Here is a 19605-nt window from a genome sequence, read left to right on the forward strand (position 1 = left end):
TCATTCTAGAATATGGGAGAGCAACTAGTTAACAAGCGGAAGCCTCCCAACAATTATTTGAGAGTGGGCTAAGTCACGTGTCGCGTTCTGGACGCTTCTATCAGATTTTATTCTTTTTATTTTACGCATGCGTTTTTAGTTTTTTAAACAGTTTTTTTCATGTTTTTTTATTTTTTGTTTTTTCACCGGTCCTCCTTTGAGCGTTTCTTTGGAAGCCTCCCAACGATCACTTGAGAGTGGGCTAAGTCACATGTCGCGCTCTGGATGCTTCTATCAGATTTTATTCCTTTTATTTTATGCACGCGTTTTCAGCTTTTTAAACGATTTTTTTTCATTTTTTGATTTTTCATCGGTCCTCCTTAGCTTTTGGGGCATTTTTTTTCTTCGCGAGAGGCACGACTTTGCTTCCGTGAGAGGCACGGTTGTGCTTTCACTCGGAAACGAAAAAGGAACGCATTTTTTGTATTTTTTTCTTCCGCTAGAGGCACGGTTTAGGTACACATTTGCTGTATTTGTTCCTTCCGTGAGAGGCACGGTTGTGTTTTCGCGAGGAGCACGGCCGTGCCTCTCGAAAACGGAAAAAATACGTTTTCTATTTTTTTCCTTCCGTCACGACACGATTTTGCTTCCGTGAGAGGCATGGTTGTGCTTTCGCGAGAGGCACAGTTGTGCTTTCACGAGGGGCACGAAAAATGTGTTTTCTATTTTTTTTCCTTTCGCGAGAGACACGGTTGTGTTTTCGCGAGGAGCACGCCCGTGCCTCTCGAAAACGGAAAAACGTGTTTTCTGTTTTTTTTCCTTCTGCCACGACACGATTTTGCTTCCGCGAGAGGCATGGTTGTGCTTTCACGAGAGGCACGGTTGTGCTTTCGCGAGGGGCACGAAAATTGCGTTTTCTATTTTTTTTCTTCCGCGAGAGGCACGGGTTAGCTTCCGCGAGAGTCACGGTGGTGCTATCGAGAGAAGCACGGCCGTGCCTCTTTCGGAAAGGGAAAAAACGTGCTCCCTATTCAGTTTTTCCGTCCGGTTTATTTTATTTGGATTTTTTCTGAAAAAATAGTTCGTCAAAATGTATTAACATGAAATCTAGTTTTGAAGATCTCGACGCAAGGAATCCAATGGTAAAAATAGTTCGAGATTTGGATGCATGATTTAAGAGATAAAATGTTTGAATAAACGGATGCACGAAAAAGGGAAACTCCCAGATTACGACAAGTGGCGCGCATGCAGTGCGCCACTAGTCGCAAACTGAGGAGGTGAGAGTGATGTTTGAAAGGAGTACTTAATTAGTGATTTCGAGAACATGGCCTACCTAGGGTTGTGCCTGGGCTGGGTACGGCACGACCCATTTACTTTTCTTTAAAAAAATTCAAATACATATTAGCCCCTAAAACAGCCCAAAATCAGGGATAAACATGCTACGAGCCAGCCCGTTCAAAATCATTAATTGAAAAGTACTTCTTTCAAAGATTACTTTCATCTTCCTAGATTGCGACAAATGAAGTATTATATGTGCGTCACTTGTCGTAATCTGGTAGTTTTTTATTTTTCCATAAATTCGTTTATTCAAAACGTTTTATCTGTTAAACTGTGCGTCCAAATCTGAAATCGTTTTCATTATTGAATTCCTCACGTCTAGATCTTTAAAATCAGATCCCGTGTTGATAGATTTTTAAGAACTTTTTTCCATGAAAAAATCGGAAGAAAAAACCACACCAGGCGGACGTCTTTTTCCCCCTTTCAAAAACAGTTTCCAAGAGGCACGAACCGTGCCTCTCGTGGAAGCGAATCTGTGCCTCTCACGAAAGTAAAACCGCGCCTCTCGCAAAAGCAAAACCATCACTCTCGCGGAAGGAAAAAAAAGAAAGTGTATTTTTTTCATTTCCGAGAGACACGGTCATGCCTCTCACGGAAGAAAAAACAAGAAAACATGTTTTTCTCACAGTATTTTTTTTCGATTTTTTTGTCCAAAAGCTAAGAAGATCGGTAGAAAACCGAAAACCCAAAAAAAACCAAAAAAACGAAAGGGCTGTGCCTTGCCTGGCCCGTTTAGGCCAGGCCGGGCCATCTGGTCAGGTTTGGGAGTATATGGGCCGTAATTCAGCGGCGACACGCACCGTCGTCCTCCGCTCTCACGGTCTCTTTGGTCCCATCTCCCCGGTCGCCGCGCCGCCGTCGTCCTCCGCCCTCCCGTCTCCGCCGGACGCCACTCGTCAGGTCTTCCTCTCCCTCTCTAGAACCCTCTCCATCTCCCGCCCCTCTTCCTTCTCGTAGCCGCAGCCGGGCGGGCCTCCCTGGCTTCTGGATCGGCCGTGGGTTCGCTGGGGGATGGAGTGGCTTTGGAATCCCACAAGATTCGATTTTTGCGGCGGCGTGGTTTCAGCGCTAATTTAAGAGTCCTTCTCGATTCGTATGAACCAGATTCGTTTCGTTCGTTTAGGCGTCGCTAGCTGCTGCTGATTTGCCTGACTGAGGTGTACTGGAGGTCTGGAGCTGAAGCAGAGCTCCAAGTCCGGCACCGGCGAGACATGGCTGCGGCGGCGAAGGAGGTGGACATGAAGAAGATGGAGCTTATGAAGGAGGTATTAGGGCTACATGTTTCTCTACCTTGATGCAGTCCTTTCGATTTGTTCGAGGACAGTAAAAGATAATACAACCCACATGTGTGTGTTCTTCGGTTCAGGTAAGAGCGCACCAAGTCGCGATTGGGGAGCTCAACAACCTGCCTCCATCCAGGGTAAGTATCCCTCCTCCTCCTCCCGGACCCGGGTTAACTTTTTTACGATAATTTCTGCATGAATTTGGGCGATGGTCAATTGGGCTGTTTTAGTGTGATGGCTTGAAAGTGGTAGGTAGTAGCAACTGACCACTTGCCACTTGTCTGATGCGCAGGCCGCGTACCAGAAGACCTGCAACATCTTCTTCCGCAAGGACATCAAATCTGCCGTGGCGTCCCAACAGAGTATGGTTGATGCTCATTGCTCGCTTTTCTTGTTGTTTTATGTGTGCATCATTCATGGTGATAACATGATTCTTCTCTCTCCAATTTCTTATTCAGAGCAACTTGATACTGCCAAGGCAAAGCTGCAGAAGCTGGATCAGGCATCATGAAGGTTCACTGCAGAAATTTGAAATTGCAGCCTATGCTGCTTCATTCATCCACCTCCATGAATCGATCCTCTCTAATCAAGTGTCTTAGTAGTGCTAGACAACATGCAACTTATATATATATCTTTCTGTGTAACAATTGTGTCGTTTCAAGCTGGTTGCTAGTTATGAGAGTCATTTCTTTATGAACATGGGGAATGGATATGGGACTGTAGTGCCATTGTACTGCGCTTTGACAATTACTCCGCTATCAAAGCTATCAGGTGAATTATTAAATTCAGGTGGAGTCTTGTGTGGGAACTTGTCATTCGGTTTAGTGCTGTTAACTAGTGTTTCATTCCATCATCTGATTGCCGGTGCACTGCTATTGATGGATGCGATGAACCAAAGCAACGTTCCTCCTTTTAATGTTCTGGATGGATGGTGTCGTTGGATTATCGGTTCTCCTCCGTTTCCCAGGAGGAGAGGATGTTTCCATTTCCTTTGTAGCCTGTACTCTTAATTAAGTTGTATGGAGAAGCATGTATGTACTTAGCAAGGTTGATGGATGGATGAAAAAAAGGAAAGGAAGTTGGTCCATTCATGTCAATTATTTATGATGCGAATCCGATGTTAAATGTTGGTGATGTCTGGAAGAGTAAAAGTGGTGAACTAAAGCTGGTAGTGAGTCTGAAACATGTGATCGAGCTGTTTCGGTAAATTATTGTGCTGTACTACTAATCTGATAAGAGAGGCAAGAGTGCTGGGGACGATAAGATCTGCTGAGCTTTAGCGCTGAATTTTTTGGGACTAATGAGTCGTGTGAGCAAAGAGAAGCTCCTCAGAGACGAAATTGTACCTTTGTTTCTCTGCAAACTGTCCTGACCAACTTCAGTTCTATTGACAAGTTAGTTCTTATGTATGTCTGTAAGCTGCTAACAGACTTTCAGGTAGACGCTGCTCAACTGGGAAGTTCAGTTGGTCGTGCTTGACTGGGAAGCTTGTGTACAAATGTTGATTGCCAAATGCACATACCATACTAAACTAACCAGGACAATGTACCCTTAAATGGTGTTTCAGTAGTATTACAATACTGAACTTTGTACTGTTAAATTAATGGCGTCTCTAAATGTGTTGAATCAATGGCATCATCAAGCAACCACTGGAGGGGCAACTTCGCAAGAACTCTCGAAAAACAACCGCTGGAGGGGCAGCTAAACTGTCATGTACACTTGCAGCTCACCACTTGACATAAAAGGAAGCATTCTTCCCAACATAAAAATGGTTACACAGACAACATGTATAACCTTTTTTGTTTTGCAGGTAAATATGCATAACCTATATGGACGCATTCTTCTGAAATGGTAACAAAACAACATCTAACAAGATGATGAGGTTCAAGAACTACGTTGTCAACAACAACAAAAAAAGGGTCGAAGAAGAACTACATCGAAACTGCTTGCACCCAGAAGTAATGGCAAGTCAGATCACCATGGATAGAAGTGATGTTCAGTTACAGAGTTATTGCCCAAGGCCAAAACAAGGAAAAAGTTACACATGAACTGAAAACTCGGGACGACAAACCACAGTCAATACCAGAATACAAACAAATGCACTGACAATAGGCCAACAATTTGAGACTCCTCACTGACACATGCCCCTGCATCCTCCTTTGCTGCATAGAAGGTTCAGGAAACGGTCAAGCAAGCAGTGTGTCGACATAGCTCATCATCCATTGCGCCTTCAAAATGGAGTTGTTTGTATTACCAGTGAGCATGCAGGCGGGTTGCTTGCCTTGCCTGAACCCTGAACATGAAATGGAGATGAGCAGGAACTCGTCCCGTCGGAGGAGACGGGTTCAGAATGTACGTCCTCTGGCAAGGCCATCCCAAATTTCTGACGGAGATACGAGTTCGATCGATCCTAGCATGTTGGTCTGGTCTGAGTCTGATTATCAAATTCCTGTCCCAGCATCGCTGGATCTGTCTTCTGAATGCAGTCAAGGAACTGAAAATAACCATCTTGTTTTTAGCTCAGAACATATGGTGAATAATAAACAGAGACGAAAAAAAGCAGGTCTACCTGTTGAAGATTTCAGATTTCTGATATGGCAGCAGAATAGTAGGTAGGATTTTCCGACATGGCAGCATAAATCACCAGTTTGTTTTCTGAAATCCCAGCAACTGGAGCAGAGAGGTAGTACTGATTATCGAGAAATCAAAATCAAGATGGCCACATGGGTATGGGTTCTGATTATCAACTGACCGCGTGAGGACGAGGTTCTGAAGTGAAACCGAACCTGTTCATATCACCGTTCATCTATCTTCACCGTTATCATGAGTTCATGACCGCGTGAGGACGAGGTTCTGAAGTGAAACCGAACCTGTTCATATCACAAGAAAAATACGTTAAGCATTTTCCCTCCCAACCAAATATAATAACTAATGTAATAGGTGATCCAGGAGAGGGATGGCCTGGGATATTTCACTATGTGAAATAAATAAATGACGCAACTACACACCGGGACATCAAATCTGCCGTGGGATCCCAACAGAGTACGATTGCACATCGCTTTTGTTGTTGTTGTTGTTGTTATTGGAAGTGGTAGTGGTGTTTTCTTATTGTCTATGTGGTGCTTCATTGTGGTAACATGACATGATTCCTCCCTCTCTAATTCTTATTTAGAGCAACTTGATATAACCAAGGCAAAGCTGCAGAAGCTGGATCAGGCATCATGAAGACTCACTGCAGAAATTTGAAATTGCAACTTATGCTGCTTCATCCATCCACCCCCCTCCATGAATCCTCTCTAATCGGTTGTCTTGGGAGTGCTAGACAACGTGCAACTCATGTAGCTTTCTGTGTAATAATTGTGTCGTTACAAGCTGGTTGCTAGTTATGAGTGTGAGACGAATGAATCGTTTCTGAATATGGAGACTGTATACGGGACTGTAGTCAAAATAGACATTATGAAGGTGATACGATGATATGATTGAGCCAAGTAGACCTACTGCTTGAGTCTTTCTGAACCGATTATGTGGTGACATGATTATCCAGTGGCTGTCAATAGATAGAATCTTGTCAATTTTCTTACTTGGATTTGCAGCAAGAGAAGGATGGGGAGTAGTTCTATTTGTGGCTTTACGAAAGATTTTGACTTGATTTTTTAACATCTTGCCATATTTTATATCCGCTTCGTCAAGCTTTTCTGTGTCAGTTATTTTCTTGGCCAATCGGTCAGTGTCGGCCATGGAAAGACCTCATGTCATCCATCTTCGGAAAGGCTCTGAAATGTCTACTGCCTATGCTTGGGAATAGCTTGAAATCCAGTAGTACTGCCTGTTGATGGCTGCCTGCAAGCCAAAATGTTTACTGCTTTTCCCTGTGAAACTGTACTGTAGCAGGGTTGATGGATGAAAAATGAAATGAAGTTGTAGTCCATTCATGTCAATTACTCCCTCCGTTCCTAAATATAAGTCTTTTTAGACATTCCAAATGGACTACAACATACGGATGTATGCAGACATATTTTAGAGTGTAGATTCACTCATTTTGCTTCGTATGTAGTCACTTGTTGGAATCACTAAAAAGACTTATATTTAGGAACGGAGGGAGTACTTATGATGTGAAATACGATGTTAAATGTTAGTGTTGTCCGGAACAGTAAAAGCAACCTTGCTGGTGGACATGAGTGGTGAACTGCAAAGCTGAGAGTGTAGCCTGAATCCTGTGAGTGAAGCTGTATCGGTAAATTATTGTGATGTACTCGCCTGAGAAGAGAAGCACGAGTGCTAGGGAAGAGTAAGATATGTTGAGCTTTGGTGCATTTTTTTTGGGACTAATGAGTCGTGTGAGGGATGAAGAATGCATCGACGAGAAGCTCCTCCGAGTTCTTCTCAGAGAGATGAAATTGTACATTTGTCTCTGTGCAAACTGGCCTGACCAACTTGCAGTTCTATGTTGTGTTTCTTTGACAGGTTAGTTCTCATGTACTGTACTATGCCTATAAGCAGCTAACAGATTTTCAGATAGATAATGTTTCAGTACTATTACCATACTGAAGTTTGTAGTGTTAAATTAATAGCGTCTCTACATGTGTCAAGTCAACGGTATCATCAAACAAGTGATGGAGAGGGGCAACTTCGCAAAAGAACTAACAAAAAACATGCCTTGTCAGGTAAACTGCCAAGTGCTACAGAAAAATGGTAACCCAACAATTGCATCAACTGTGTATTATTGTACACCTCGAAGACACAGCCGGACTTGAGAAAAATATATCAAAGTGCTCAAAATAATCCAAGAAAAATCCCGACAACAACTAACATTCCAGTGAAAGCACTGTTAAAACTTCAGCACAAACAAAGCTGGAAAGATGAATACTCTGTTTGCTGCACACCGTGGAAACACCGCCGGACTGCAAGAATACAGAGTGCTCGATTTTCCTGAAGGAATTCCCAGTTAATAAAGAATAGTGCCCCGTGTGGACTGATCATGATTTCTAAGGGCAACAGAGCAAGTTGCCGTACTTCTACACACCACATGACTCTAAAATAATCTGAAACAATTCCTGAAAAAAAAACCCCAAGGATAGCACCTTCAGTGTGGACTGTTAAAATTGCTGTGCAAACAGAGCTAGAAAAATCCATCTGTTGTTATTGTACACCCCAAACATTCTATTGGACTCCAAACATTTCAAGGTGCGCAGAATTGTTTTCAAGAACTTTCCAGAAAATCAAGTGTAGATCATCCATGAATAGAGTTAAATCTGCATGGCAAACAGTGTTAGGAACATGCATTTTCTGTTGCTGTAACAGAACATGCAAACTTCAGTACACCCGTGAACACACACTGCGCTCAGAAAAATCTGGGAAAAGAACACAACACGGCCGGCCTCGAAAAAATAGGAAGTGGTCAATCAAATCTGTATCAGTTCTTAAAAATACGACATCATTGTACAATAATTTACTTGTACAGTTACACTCACGGGTTTCTGACTACAGCCTGTTATTGGGAATCCAGTTTTGTCTTTTGGCCTTGCTGTACAGGAGGCTCTCGAGAGCGAGATGATGTATTCATTCAGCAAGCAGCGAGAAATTCAGAATGGTGATATGGAAAAGGCTGGAACAGAACAGGTGCATTAGACAGACAAGCGGGCGATGAATGCTTTCTTATTCCTTGGTTGGGTGGGGAGGCACCTTACAAGAAAAATATTCATGGATATCCCTCAAGTGGAAAACAAATATTGAGATTACGAGTATAAGATACCATTATCATGACCACATGAGAATGGTATTCTGACGTGAAACCAAACCTATTCATATCACAAGAAAAATACATTAAGCATTATCCCCCACTTCAAATGCACTCCGTCTGTCCTTGAAAGAGTGTACTTCCAACTTTGTTGGAAAGTCAAACTTTTTATGTTTGACCGTATTTATACAATCATAGACCAACATTTATGCCATCAAATTAGTAGCATTAGATTCATAATAAAATATATTTTCATCATATACCTATTTGGTTTCACAATCATTGACATATTTTTGCACAAACTCGGTCAAACTTTGAGATAGTTTGACCCTCCAACAAAGTTGGAAGTGCACTCTTTCAAGCACGAAGGGAGTAAGTACTGTAACAGGTGACCCTTGACAGGGGTGGCCTGGGCAACCCCTCCAATAGCATATGATTGTACTATTTTGGTGTTTTGTCGAAAGATACTCGGTAATCAGTCCACATAGCACCTATTAATTTTGACATCTAGCTTGCTTGTTGCTAGCAATTCGCATCCTTCTGATAACTCGTCGCTGCATTGGACGATCACCAGTCCTTCCAGCGAAGGTGGGAGACTCTCCTTCGGAAGCCTTGAAATGGACGAGCAATATTTTATCTTCAACATCTTGAGTGAAGGAAGACCACGCAGCCCCGCGGGAAGATCTACGAGATCCTCACAATTGTCAAAGTAGAGCTGTTGCAGGGACCTGAGGAGCAGAAGCGCTCTCTCTTGCTCATCTGTCAGTCCCGTTGCATCCGAATAACTAAGCTTTAGGCTTCGGAGGCAGGTGAGGCCCTTGCAGAATACCGTGTTAAGGGGAGACAAATCATTGACCTCGAGACTTTCCAGTGCAGGGAATAACTCATGACTCTCCAATGTGGCAAGGGAATTCAAGGCAGGGGATCTGAGTATTACCAAATGCTTGAGGTTCACCAGGGATCGCAAGCCCTCTAGTGCGACGAGCGAACTACAATCAAAAATTGCCAAATGTTCCAGCGACGTGCAGGAATTCAGCTGTAGAGATTTCAATCTTGAGTTCCTATTTAATTCCAAAGATCTGAGCGATTGCATGCCCTCTAGTGTGATGAGCCGACCGCATTCTCCAATTTCCAAATCTTCCAATGACGTACATGAATCCAGTTGTATATATTTCAAACTTTGGGCTCCTACTACTAATTTTTTGAGGCATGTGAGATTATCCACAAAGCAGGGCCGCAGTGTTTCCTGGGGATATTTCCACCAAACAAGTTGTTCAAGTGATTGCGGGAGGAGACATCTTCCACCCCGGTCAAATATCAGATTAGGGCATTCACCAATTGTTATCTTTCTGAGATTCAATTGAATGTGCACGACTCCATCTACATATCCTGACGACGAAGCCTCAGAATCAGATAGATACCCTGATGACGAAGCCTCAGAATCAGATAGATACCCTGATGACGAAGCCTCAGAATCTGAGATAAGGTTTGATTGAACCTTTCCTTCCTCTTCTATCTTCAACTCTTTCAACTGCGGGCAGCCATGTAAATCTAATTCCTTCAGGCTCAACGAGTGTCGCAACATCAGAGATAGCCACTTCCCGGTTATTCCAGAGTCTTCAATATAGAGACTTTCAAGAGACGGGAGAGCAGCATTATATGCAGTTATCATGTTTTCATGGGTCTGCTCTGGCACATCATCTGAAGAGAAAAGTTCTCTGCAGTACTGTATTTTCAAACTCTTTAAAGACATGAGCTGACTTAATCCTTCAAATGAAATAGATGCTAGGTTTTTGCATGACAATATCTCCAAGTATTTGATATCCTTAAGATTATGGAATGCCAAAATATTGTCATCGAGTGCCATCATCTCACCACGAGAAGACTCACGCTCAATCCAGAATGTTTCCATGGAAGATCCCTCCATTCTCAAAACTGTTGAAACACCATCGATTATTAGTTCAGAAAATATGGCTGATGGTGGAAGGGGGTTGTGTGCTTGCAAACAAGGACAATCACACATAATGAGTTTCCTTAGATTGGGCAACCATGACTTATGCTCAATTTCGTAGTTATGACCTTTTTGAAACAGATCAAACACCTCAAGTACAGGGCAACTTTGGATCTCCAACACCCTTAAACTTGACCTCATATCCCCCACGGAAGTACAAGAACATCTCTGTAAATCTAGCATTCCATCTAAAACAAGCTCCTCCAATGATGGAACCGATACTTCTCTTACTCTCTGCATGTTGCGCAACTTCAACCTTTTAAGAAACCGAAGCATTTCCAGAGATGGAAGTATTCTCCATGCCTCGCAATCCTCTAGATGAACCGTATGCAAAGACATAAGTAAAGCAACATCTAATACTTGAAGATGGAAAAACTTGCTCAAAACATCAGGCAAAACCTTCTGCTCAGTATGACCATCCTGAAGTTTTAGATACCGAAGACGTGTAGGAGTTACCAAGCCACACAGGAAGGAATTATAATCAGCAAATGTTGCAGACATTTGCAGCAGACGCAGATTATGTGCTTTTTCAAATACATCTTGGAATGCTTTGAAGAAAAAAGAGTCATACTTCCCAATTAACACCAATGTCCTCAACTTTCCCACTGAAGCGAATATATTTTGCAACAAAAATTCAAACCTCTCATTACGACAGAGGTTCCCAGTCACATCATCCGTCCAATATACAGAACTGGTTACTATGGACAAGTGATGTACATTTGGGAAAATTTCATTGTATTGCAAACGATCCAAAGTTGCACACTCAGTTCTTGAAACTAGCCTTGCAAAATCATGCATGAGGCCACACATAGCATAGCAAGTTTGAGTTTGACTACCAAGAGAGGATATTTTTTTGTCAAATTGCTGAAACAAGCCCAGACTCACCAAGTCAGTCAGATAGTACCGTCCCGTCTCCTCCAAACTCATATTTGGATGATCACGCTTCAAAAATCCCTGTGAAATCCAAAGACGAGCTAGCTCCTCAGCAACAAATTCATAATCGTAGGGGAATATAGAACAATATGAGCAGCATTGCTGCATCGGGTAGGGCAACTCATCATAGGAAAGCTTCAAAGAAGACATGATGCCACTAGTGTGTCGCAGGGAATTCCAAGCTTCGGTATTTAGAGTGTTACTCCAATGCTCCACAGTAATATGATCTCTTAATAGTGCCCCGGCAGTTTGTGCTGCTAATGGGTTCCCTTTTAACTTTTGTGCTATTTCCTGTCCTAAGTCATTTAGACTTGCTTGCGCTTCATAATTCTCGTCACCAAACGCGCATGATTGAAACAATTGCCAAAAATGGTACTTTCCCAAAGCACCTAAGTTAATTGGCCCAGTTGTACCTCTTCTCTTTGCAACGGACGGTTTTCTAGTTGTCATGATTATCATGTTGCCCTTTGCATTGTCAGACTTGAAAGGAGCCAATAATTTGTTCCACCTGCAGTCATCCATGACTTCCCAGACATCATCTAAAATGAGTAGAACCCTCTTTGATTTAACATGACCCTTCAAGACCTCGTGAAGCTTGGTAAAACTGCATAGGCCATCATAAGATTCTTGGGAGACGCAATCTAACATCTCTCTTGTGAGTCTCATTTCATCAAAGTCTTTAGACACCCAGATCCATATCTTGTGATCAAATAGACTTTGCAAAGCTGGATCGTTGTATACAAGCTGAGCGAGAGCTGTCTTCCCAACTCCTCCGATGCCCACAACAGGAAGAACGGTTACACCGGCAGTTGATTTGTGTTCTTCTATTAACTTTTTGATGGATCTCTTCTCTGCAGCTCTTCCATAGACCTTCCCTTGAAGAAGACTTGATGTTCTTCGGCGTGTATCTGAGACTGTACTCGGATAGTGATTTGAACTTGTGCCATCAGAGTCTCGCCCAAGTATATTGAGAAGCCTTGTGATAGCCTCTCGTTTGCCTTGCAGCTGACTAGTGATGTCTTGTATCCTTTCGGAAAATGCATCCTTGTTCCACCCGTTTGGGTTAGCTGCGGTTGACTCCTCACTAGTTCTCATCCTTTTTCTGCTGGCAGTTGCAACAGGCGTAGGAATTGTAGTAGCATCAGCAGTGCTGCAATGAGAAATAGATCATGGATTAGCAGTGAGAACATTAATATCCTCTTAAGCACATGTGTATTAGAAAAGACTCGCAAAAGTATGCAGGTGCAATGCAGGAAAATAATCTAGGTACCTTGAAGAAGGGTCAGTTGCTCCACGTTTGTTGCTACAAGCTTTGCTCTTGAGATGATTGCGCAAAACCGATGTCCCTTTCTTGGTTTCGCACATAAGCTCTGTTTGACAGCGCTTGCATCTTGCTCTGGAAGGCGAAGGCCCTCCGTTTTGTTCAAGAAATGCTGTGATTTCAAATTGATTCCATAGCTCGGACCGTAACCTGTTATTACCGCTACTCTGTACGTCGCCAGCATTTTCTCGCGATCTCTCAACAGTTTGCGGCGTTCCATCAAGTCCATCCGTTAGGAGCAGTGTCTCTAAGGCAGGCAGAAGAGAAAGTGGACCAGAAATTCAGCATAGTCGTGCCTGACATAAATAATTAAAAAGAGAAAAGGGGAATTGCCAATTAGCGAGTAATTCAGCAGATACCAAAATTACCAGGTTGGAGCTCCTGCTGGAGCCTGTGGCCGTCGAGCTCGTCGACCACATCGTCGGCGTCATAGAGCAGTTCCTTGAGACAAGCAAGAGATCGGGCCAGCGGCTTGTTCCCGGCCGCCCTCCCATGCACAGCAGAAACCACCATCTCCACCGCCTCGACCTCGGACTTGAGCTTCCCGACGTCGCTGCCGAGGCCAGCTTGCCGGATCCATGACTCCAGCTTGCTGCCGGCTCGGAGATTTGCAAGGATGGTATCAACAAGCCACGCAATCGCGGCCTCCAGGGTTGTGGCGTCTTCCACCGCCTCCATCGCCAGATACCGGCCGGCGGAACCGCGGAAGCAACGGCCAGGAATGGAGAGGGCAGCAGCTGGTGCGGGGTTCGATTTGGTAGCTTAGAGAGGGGATCAGATGCAGCAACAGTAGTCGCATTTGTCCCGGCCGCTGCTTTTCCCTGCCCGTTCACCTTTCATGCCTCCTTTTTTTCATAGGATAGAAATGTTGTAGAAACAGGATGCATAAAATAGGATTTTTTTTCATTAAGTCTTAGCTAATGTTTTTTTTCTTTAAAATGTTAAAGATTGATGAGTGAATTTCACTTTTTACCCTATATTTGTACATTTGTGACACTAATTACCCCGTCGAGTGAAAATTCGTCTAGAATACCCCTTTTGAAAGCTTTGGACCCTCGTTTTCTGATGCGTGTCCATCATGTAAGGTGTGAAGTGACGCCTCGGATCCAAAAACATGTGGATGGCCACAAGGAACGGAACAGATAGACAAGAGAAGCTTGGACAAGATCGTCAATGATGCCCTCCGATCCTTACATATATTTTTTATGAATCAATGACGCAACATGCCGATCCTATCGACCATAAACAAAGAAAATATAAAACTGGGTTAAAACCGTGTTAAAAGTCTCCAAAATCCGATATTTCGATAAAAGTTCCGCTAAATGGGGTAATATGTGTCACAAATGTACAACTACAAGGTAAAAAGTGGAATTCACTCAAGATTGATTCCTACCCTATACAGGAATATGAATCCATTCCTACAAACCAAAGGGCCTCAAATAAAAATTTTCTATGCAAATTTTATCCTATACAAATTCTATGACATTCCTACGAACTAAAAGAAGTCTAAAAAAAAGCGGCTGCCCCTTTTCTTTTTGAAAGAGACACGCGTTCATTAAGCACAACCGACGCACAGAGCACAACACGCCTACACTCTGGAACTGACCCGAAATACCAGGAACATAAGCCAAGAGATCCCAAAAAAAGAAGAAGAAATACAATCAAGTGCTCATGGGTCGTCTAAGCCCGTGGCCGCTGCCGCCGTAGCACCCACCGGAGGAGACAAAGACGAAGAACCAACAGTCCAACATTGCTACTACTCGTAGTGCTCTCTGACGATGATGTCGAGGAAGATCACCAAGCCCGCCGTCTTCCCCCTTCCCTGCTTCCCCAGTGGATCCTCCCTGGAGCACAAGCGCTCTTTCAAAGCCACACCGAAGAAGACGTTCAGATTGCTACTCGTCTCGTATTTCTTTTAAAGGTACTCGTATAGTATTCGTATTTTGTCCCTCTCACATAAGGCGTCCTCTCAACAAATTTACAAGTGTTCCTCAAATAAATAAATTCTTAAACTCGCATAGTATTCGTATTTAAAAGTGTTCTAGAAGTGCTTGTGAATTATAAAAAATATCCACGACTTATAAAATAATGTCACAGAAAGGAAAATAAAAATAGAGAAAAAATAAGAAAAAAACGGTGAAAAGATCGTCCTGTAACCTTGCCGAAACCACATGGAAAGTTCTAGAAGCTTCTCTAAAAGGCCCGAAATCTCCTCGAAGAATGAGACTACCTCCGCTTGTGAGCCCATAAAGAGATAACGCCAGTGAGCAATTTCTGTCGACGCGAGCGCCATATCTCGCATTAACAAGTGCTCCTTTTGTCTCGCTAAAACTTTTTTTTGGCGGGCGTCTGGCTAAAACTTTTTGACCCGCGCTGCAGTGATTAAGGGTATCTCCAGCCGCGTCTTTACGAAGGCCCCCCAGGCGTTTTTCTTGCGTCGGCGCCGAAAAATCGGCCCAGTCGCGCCCCCAGGAGTCCGATTTTCGCCGGTCTGGGCCGAAAACAGCGCCGGCGGACCCAGGCCGAACCCAGCGCGCTGGGGGGCGCCGGGCGAACTTTTTTGGCGCGAAAAAGCCGCGGGCCCGCCGCGTCAGCGTCACGGCTCTCTTCTCGCCCCTTCGTCGTCCTCATCGCCTCGTTTTCCGCAGAGAATCAATGCCAAAGCTGCCGCGCCGGTCAGCCTGCGCCATTGATGCCTCATGGGCGGCGCAATGAAGGCCGGACGACGCGCGTCCCTCGCCCTCCCTCGCCCGCCACGCGTAACATGGCGGTCACACGTACGGGCGGCGTCTCGGCCTATATAAGACGCGCACCAGCGTGCTTGGCGACCACACTCTCTCGTCGTCGTCGTTCCTCCCTCTCTTCTCTTTCGCCGTCGTTTCTCCCTCTCCTCTCTCTCGCCGTCTCCGCCCATGGCCGAGCGCTTCCCTGGTGACGGCGCGGCGGCGAACGGCTTCGGCCGCCGCCATCTCCACGAAGACGAGGCTCGCCTCCTTTATGAGGCCGGGTACCCGGTCCCGCCGGACATGCGGGTGCCCGGCGCGTGGAGGATCAGCGCCGGCGGCGTGCCGGTGCCACCACCACCCACCGGGGCGGCGCGGCGTGCGGAGATCGCACGCATCCGCGCGTCCCTACCGCGGCCGGCGAGGGAGGGGCCACGGTACGTCCCCGACAGCCCGCTCTGGGAGTCCTACTTCCGCCGCCGTCACACCGAGCAGCTCGAGGCCACCAACGGCGTCGAGCCCTCCGGCAGGCTCAACTCCAACGGCCGGCGCCGGTGGTGGGGCGTGCCCGGGCGCACGTTGGAGGCCGTCCTCGAGTACATCGAGGGCGGCAACACGCCGCCCCTCGCGTACCCCGATCCCCCGTCCTTCTCACGCCGCCGGGGAAGTTCCTGGACCCCGAGGCGCATGGAGACCGGGGGGTCCTCCTCGTCATCCGGCGGCTCGCCCTGCCTCCGCCCCGTCAAGCCGGAGCCCCAGGACACGCCGGTCAGTGCCCGCACGCGCAGCTCCGACGTCCGCATCGGCGGCGCCAACGCCTCCCCACCCACCAGCCACTTCGTCCTCGTCAAGTCCAAGCCGGAGCGCGGCCTCCCCGCGGAGTACGAGGAGATAGCCCGGCGCGGCATCTCCGACGAGGACGCCCTGCGCTGGGCGCGGGACGACTACCTTCGCGACGAGATGGTCCGGCAGCGCCGGGCCCTGGAGGAGATCGCCGCCCGCAAGCGTGGGCGCGAGGACGAGCACTGCGTCGTGGTCCTCGACAGCGACGACGACGACGACGCCCCCGGACCGTCCAACCCGCCGCGCCAACCGGGGGAGGGATGCAGCAGGGGCGACGGAGGCGCAGGCGGGGGGCGGCGACGACGACGACGACGGCGGCGGCGACTACACGCGGTTTTACCGCCTCCTCGGCATGTAAATCGCGTGGGCGGGCGGCGAGGGGGACGGCGGGGGTAGCTCGCCGAAGTTTTTTTTCTTCTTTTTTGTAAAATATGTTTAAGTTTGAACGAACTCGCCGATGTTTGCTTAAATTTCAGTCATGTTTGCACCGTATTTGAATTTTTTTTTAAAACGTGGGGCGCCGCGACTGGGGGGCATCACGCCCCCAGTGCGCGGTTTAGCGCCGACACGACCCCAGGGGGCGATTTTTAGGCGTCCTGGGGGCCGAACGGCTGGAGATGCCCTAAGTCGACCTAGTTCTATCTTTGTTTTTCTTTTGCTGATTAATTCGCCATGCTCGGTCGGTTGGTTGTTCCGGTTTTTTTTTCGTTTCTTTTTTTCCTCATATCTTCACTCATTTCCTTTTTGTTCTGTTTTCTTTGCTTTTTCATCTTTTCATCGTTTTTGTTGTTTTTTTAATATTTTTATTTGTTTCTTTACTCGACTTTCATTGTTAATTTGCTTTTATTTCTTCGGCTTTTTATTTCTTCCTTTCTTGGTTTGCATCGGTTTTCTTTGTTTTTATTCGTTTTGCATTTGTTTCTTTGACTTAAATTATTTTCCTTTGTTTTACTTTTTTTGGCTTTCATGTTTTTGTTTTTCATTGTTTCTTCTAGTTTTCATTCTACAATTTTTGTATATGTCAAGAACTTTTTCTAATACATGTTTAATATTTTTAATACTCCCTCCGTCTAGGTGCATTAGGCATCTTAGGTGCACCGCAATCTAGGTGTGAAGAGATTGGGCTAGGAGAAAAATTGAATAGCTAACGAAGCCAATCACATCATTCCGTTCTCAACTAAAAATGTGCTAGTAATTAGGAGACTCCTTCAAATCTTAATAGCGTGCCGCAGAAATTGCATGCATTGGTCCTCCAATTAATAGATGTGGTCTAATTAATATGCATGCAACTAGTACTACTGTTTCGTGCCTTAGCGTTTTGGGATTATTTGATTTTTGTTAGATGCCTAATGCACCGATACGGAGGGAGTACATGTTCAACATTTTTTCTACTACACAGTTTTTACATTTCGAAATGTAAGATTAACATTTTTTTGAATAATGGTATACATTTTTCCTATACACACTTTTATAATTCTTCAAATACTTGATTAACAGTTTTATAATACAATATTAATATTTTATAATGCATGGTTAATACGTTTTCTATGCACATTTAACAATTATTAAATGCTTTATTAATATTTTTTAAGTGCAATTGTACATTTTTTAACACATGGTTAATATTTTTTTCTGAACACATTTAACATTTTTCAAATGCTTGATTAACAGTTTTTGAATATTTTTTTGGACATTTTTCTAAATGCTCAAGTAACATTTTTGTATACATAATAATTAAATCATCATTTTCAATACATTCTCAACATTTTTTCATATACTTATTCGATTTTTTTTCAAATGCTTGATTAACATTTTTATATACATAAGTAAAAATAATTCTGCATTTTTTAATACATGGTTCAACATTGTTCCTATAGGCATTTAACATTTTCCAAATTCTTGCTTAACATTTTTCAAACACGTGTTCAATATTTTTTTATCATATGCTTGATTAACTTTTTTTTAAATACATGATCAAATTGTTTCATAGATATTTTAAATTTTTATATATTTTTCGTATTCATGATCAACATTGTCTCTATACACAATGAATGTTTTTCAAATGCTTTGTCAACATTTTTTTATTTTTTATGTAGTCTGATATTTGTAATATATTTATTTAGAATATTTGGATGTACAAACGTAAGTAAAGAAGCAAAAAAACAAAAACAAAAAAGTGGAAAAAAAGAGAAAACAAAGCTATTGTTTACCTCGCGCCACCCAAACTTTTGTGAGGGTTCCGTTTGTCACGCTGAATGTGAGGCATAGGGATGCCCTTCTATCAAGCCATTCCTTATCCTTAAGAAAATTGTGTGCGTGCTCCCGCCGCTATGCGCCGGCCCGGTCGTGAAAATTGTGTGCGCGCTTCCACTACTAATGGGTCGTCGGCCCGACATCAGAATGTAAAATACTTTTCAGAAAAAATAAAGTTGTCTTTTAGGCCGAGCCTGTCCTACAAAATATGGGTGCGTTATGTGATCTACTAATTCATCGAAACAGATGAATAAGATCTACTGATTCCCTTTAATTTTATGTTTGCACATTGGAAATACAAAATATAGGAAGTCAAATTAACATGATTAATTAGCTCATTACACTTAAGCAACATCAAGTTATTTCACATCGATCGAGAACTACATTTTCACATTGGAAAAGAAGACAAAATACAACCAAGTCCTTATGGGCCCTCTAAGCCCGTGCCCTCCGCCGCCGTAGCGCCCACCGGAGGAGACAAAGACGAAGAACCAACAGTCCAACATTGCTACTACTCGTAGCACGCTCTGATGAAGACGTCGAGGAAGATCACCGAGCCCGCCATCTTCCCCCTTCCCTGCTTCCCAGTGGATCCTCCCTGGAGCACAAACGCCCTTTCAGAGCAACACCACAGGAGACGTTCAGATTGCTACTCGTGTCATATTTCTTTTAAAGGTACTTGCATGGTATTCCTATTTTGTCCCTCTCACATGGGTCGTCCTCTCAACGAATTTACAAGTGTTCCTCAAATTAAAAAAAATAAAAAAACTATTAAACTCGCATAGTATTCGTATTTAAAAGTGTTCTAGAAGTGTTTGCGAATTTGAAAAATATCCACGACTTATAAAATAATGTCACAGAAAGGAAAATAAAAATAGAGAAAAAAGTAAAGAAAACAGTGAAAGGATCATTATGGAACCTTCCCGAAACCGCATTGAAAGTACTAGAAGCTTCTGTAAACTGGCCCAAAACCTCCTCGAATGAGACTACCAAGTCCTCATGGGTGTAAGCCCGCGCCGGCCACGCCGTAGCACCCACTGGATGAGACAAAGGCGAAGAACCAACAGTCCAACATTGCTACTACTCGTAGCGTTATGTGACGACGACGTCGAGGAAGATCACCGAGCCAACCATCTTCCCCCTTCCCCGCTTCCCAGTGGATCCTCCCTGGAGTACAAACGCCC

General features: G+C 44.3%; 2 protein-coding genes across 6 annotated transcripts; one reads left to right on the top strand and one right to left on the bottom strand.

Moving 5' to 3' along the window:
- Positions 1–2089: 2089 nt before the first annotated feature.
- On the top strand, positions 2090–6097 carry LOC123129131 (uncharacterized). Of its 4 annotated transcripts, none has more exons than XM_044549316.1 (5): positions 2090–2217; positions 2422–2582; positions 2684–2737; positions 2893–2962; positions 5773–6097. In XM_044549316.1, exons 2-5 carry the CDS (start codon positions 2529–2531, stop codon positions 5823–5825), a joined length of 231 nt encoding a protein of 76 aa, XP_044405251.1. In that variant the 5' UTR covers positions 2090–2217; positions 2422–2528; the 3' UTR covers positions 5826–6097. The 4 variants fall into 4 exon arrangements, with proteins under 4 accessions (XP_044405251.1, XP_044405250.1, XP_044405248.1 ...); XM_044549315.1 differs by having other exon boundaries at positions 2441–2582; XM_044549313.1 differs by lacking the exon at positions 5773–6097 and adding an exon at positions 3059–3697.
- A 2489-nt stretch (positions 6098–8586) lies between these two features.
- On the bottom strand, positions 8587–13441 carry LOC123129130 (disease resistance protein RGA2). Of its 2 annotated transcripts, none has more exons than XM_044549312.1 (3): positions 12971–13441; positions 12552–12849; positions 8587–12431 (listed from the first exon to the last, which is right to left on the bottom strand). In XM_044549312.1, the coding sequence occupies exons 1-3, from the start codon at positions 13278–13280 to the stop codon at positions 8813–8815; spliced, it is 4227 nt and encodes a 1408-aa protein (XP_044405247.1). In that variant the 5' UTR covers positions 13281–13441; the 3' UTR covers positions 8587–8812. The 2 variants fall into 2 exon arrangements, with proteins under 2 accessions (XP_044405247.1, XP_044405246.1); XM_044549311.1 differs by having other exon boundaries at positions 12962–13441.
- Between the last annotated feature and the right edge of the window lie 6164 nt (positions 13442–19605).

This window comes from Triticum aestivum, chromosome 6A (assembly GCF_018294505.1).
Source record: "Triticum aestivum cultivar Chinese Spring chromosome 6A, IWGSC CS RefSeq v2.1, whole genome shotgun sequence".
NCBI lineage: Eukaryota > Viridiplantae > Streptophyta > Magnoliopsida > Poales > Poaceae > Triticum > Triticum aestivum.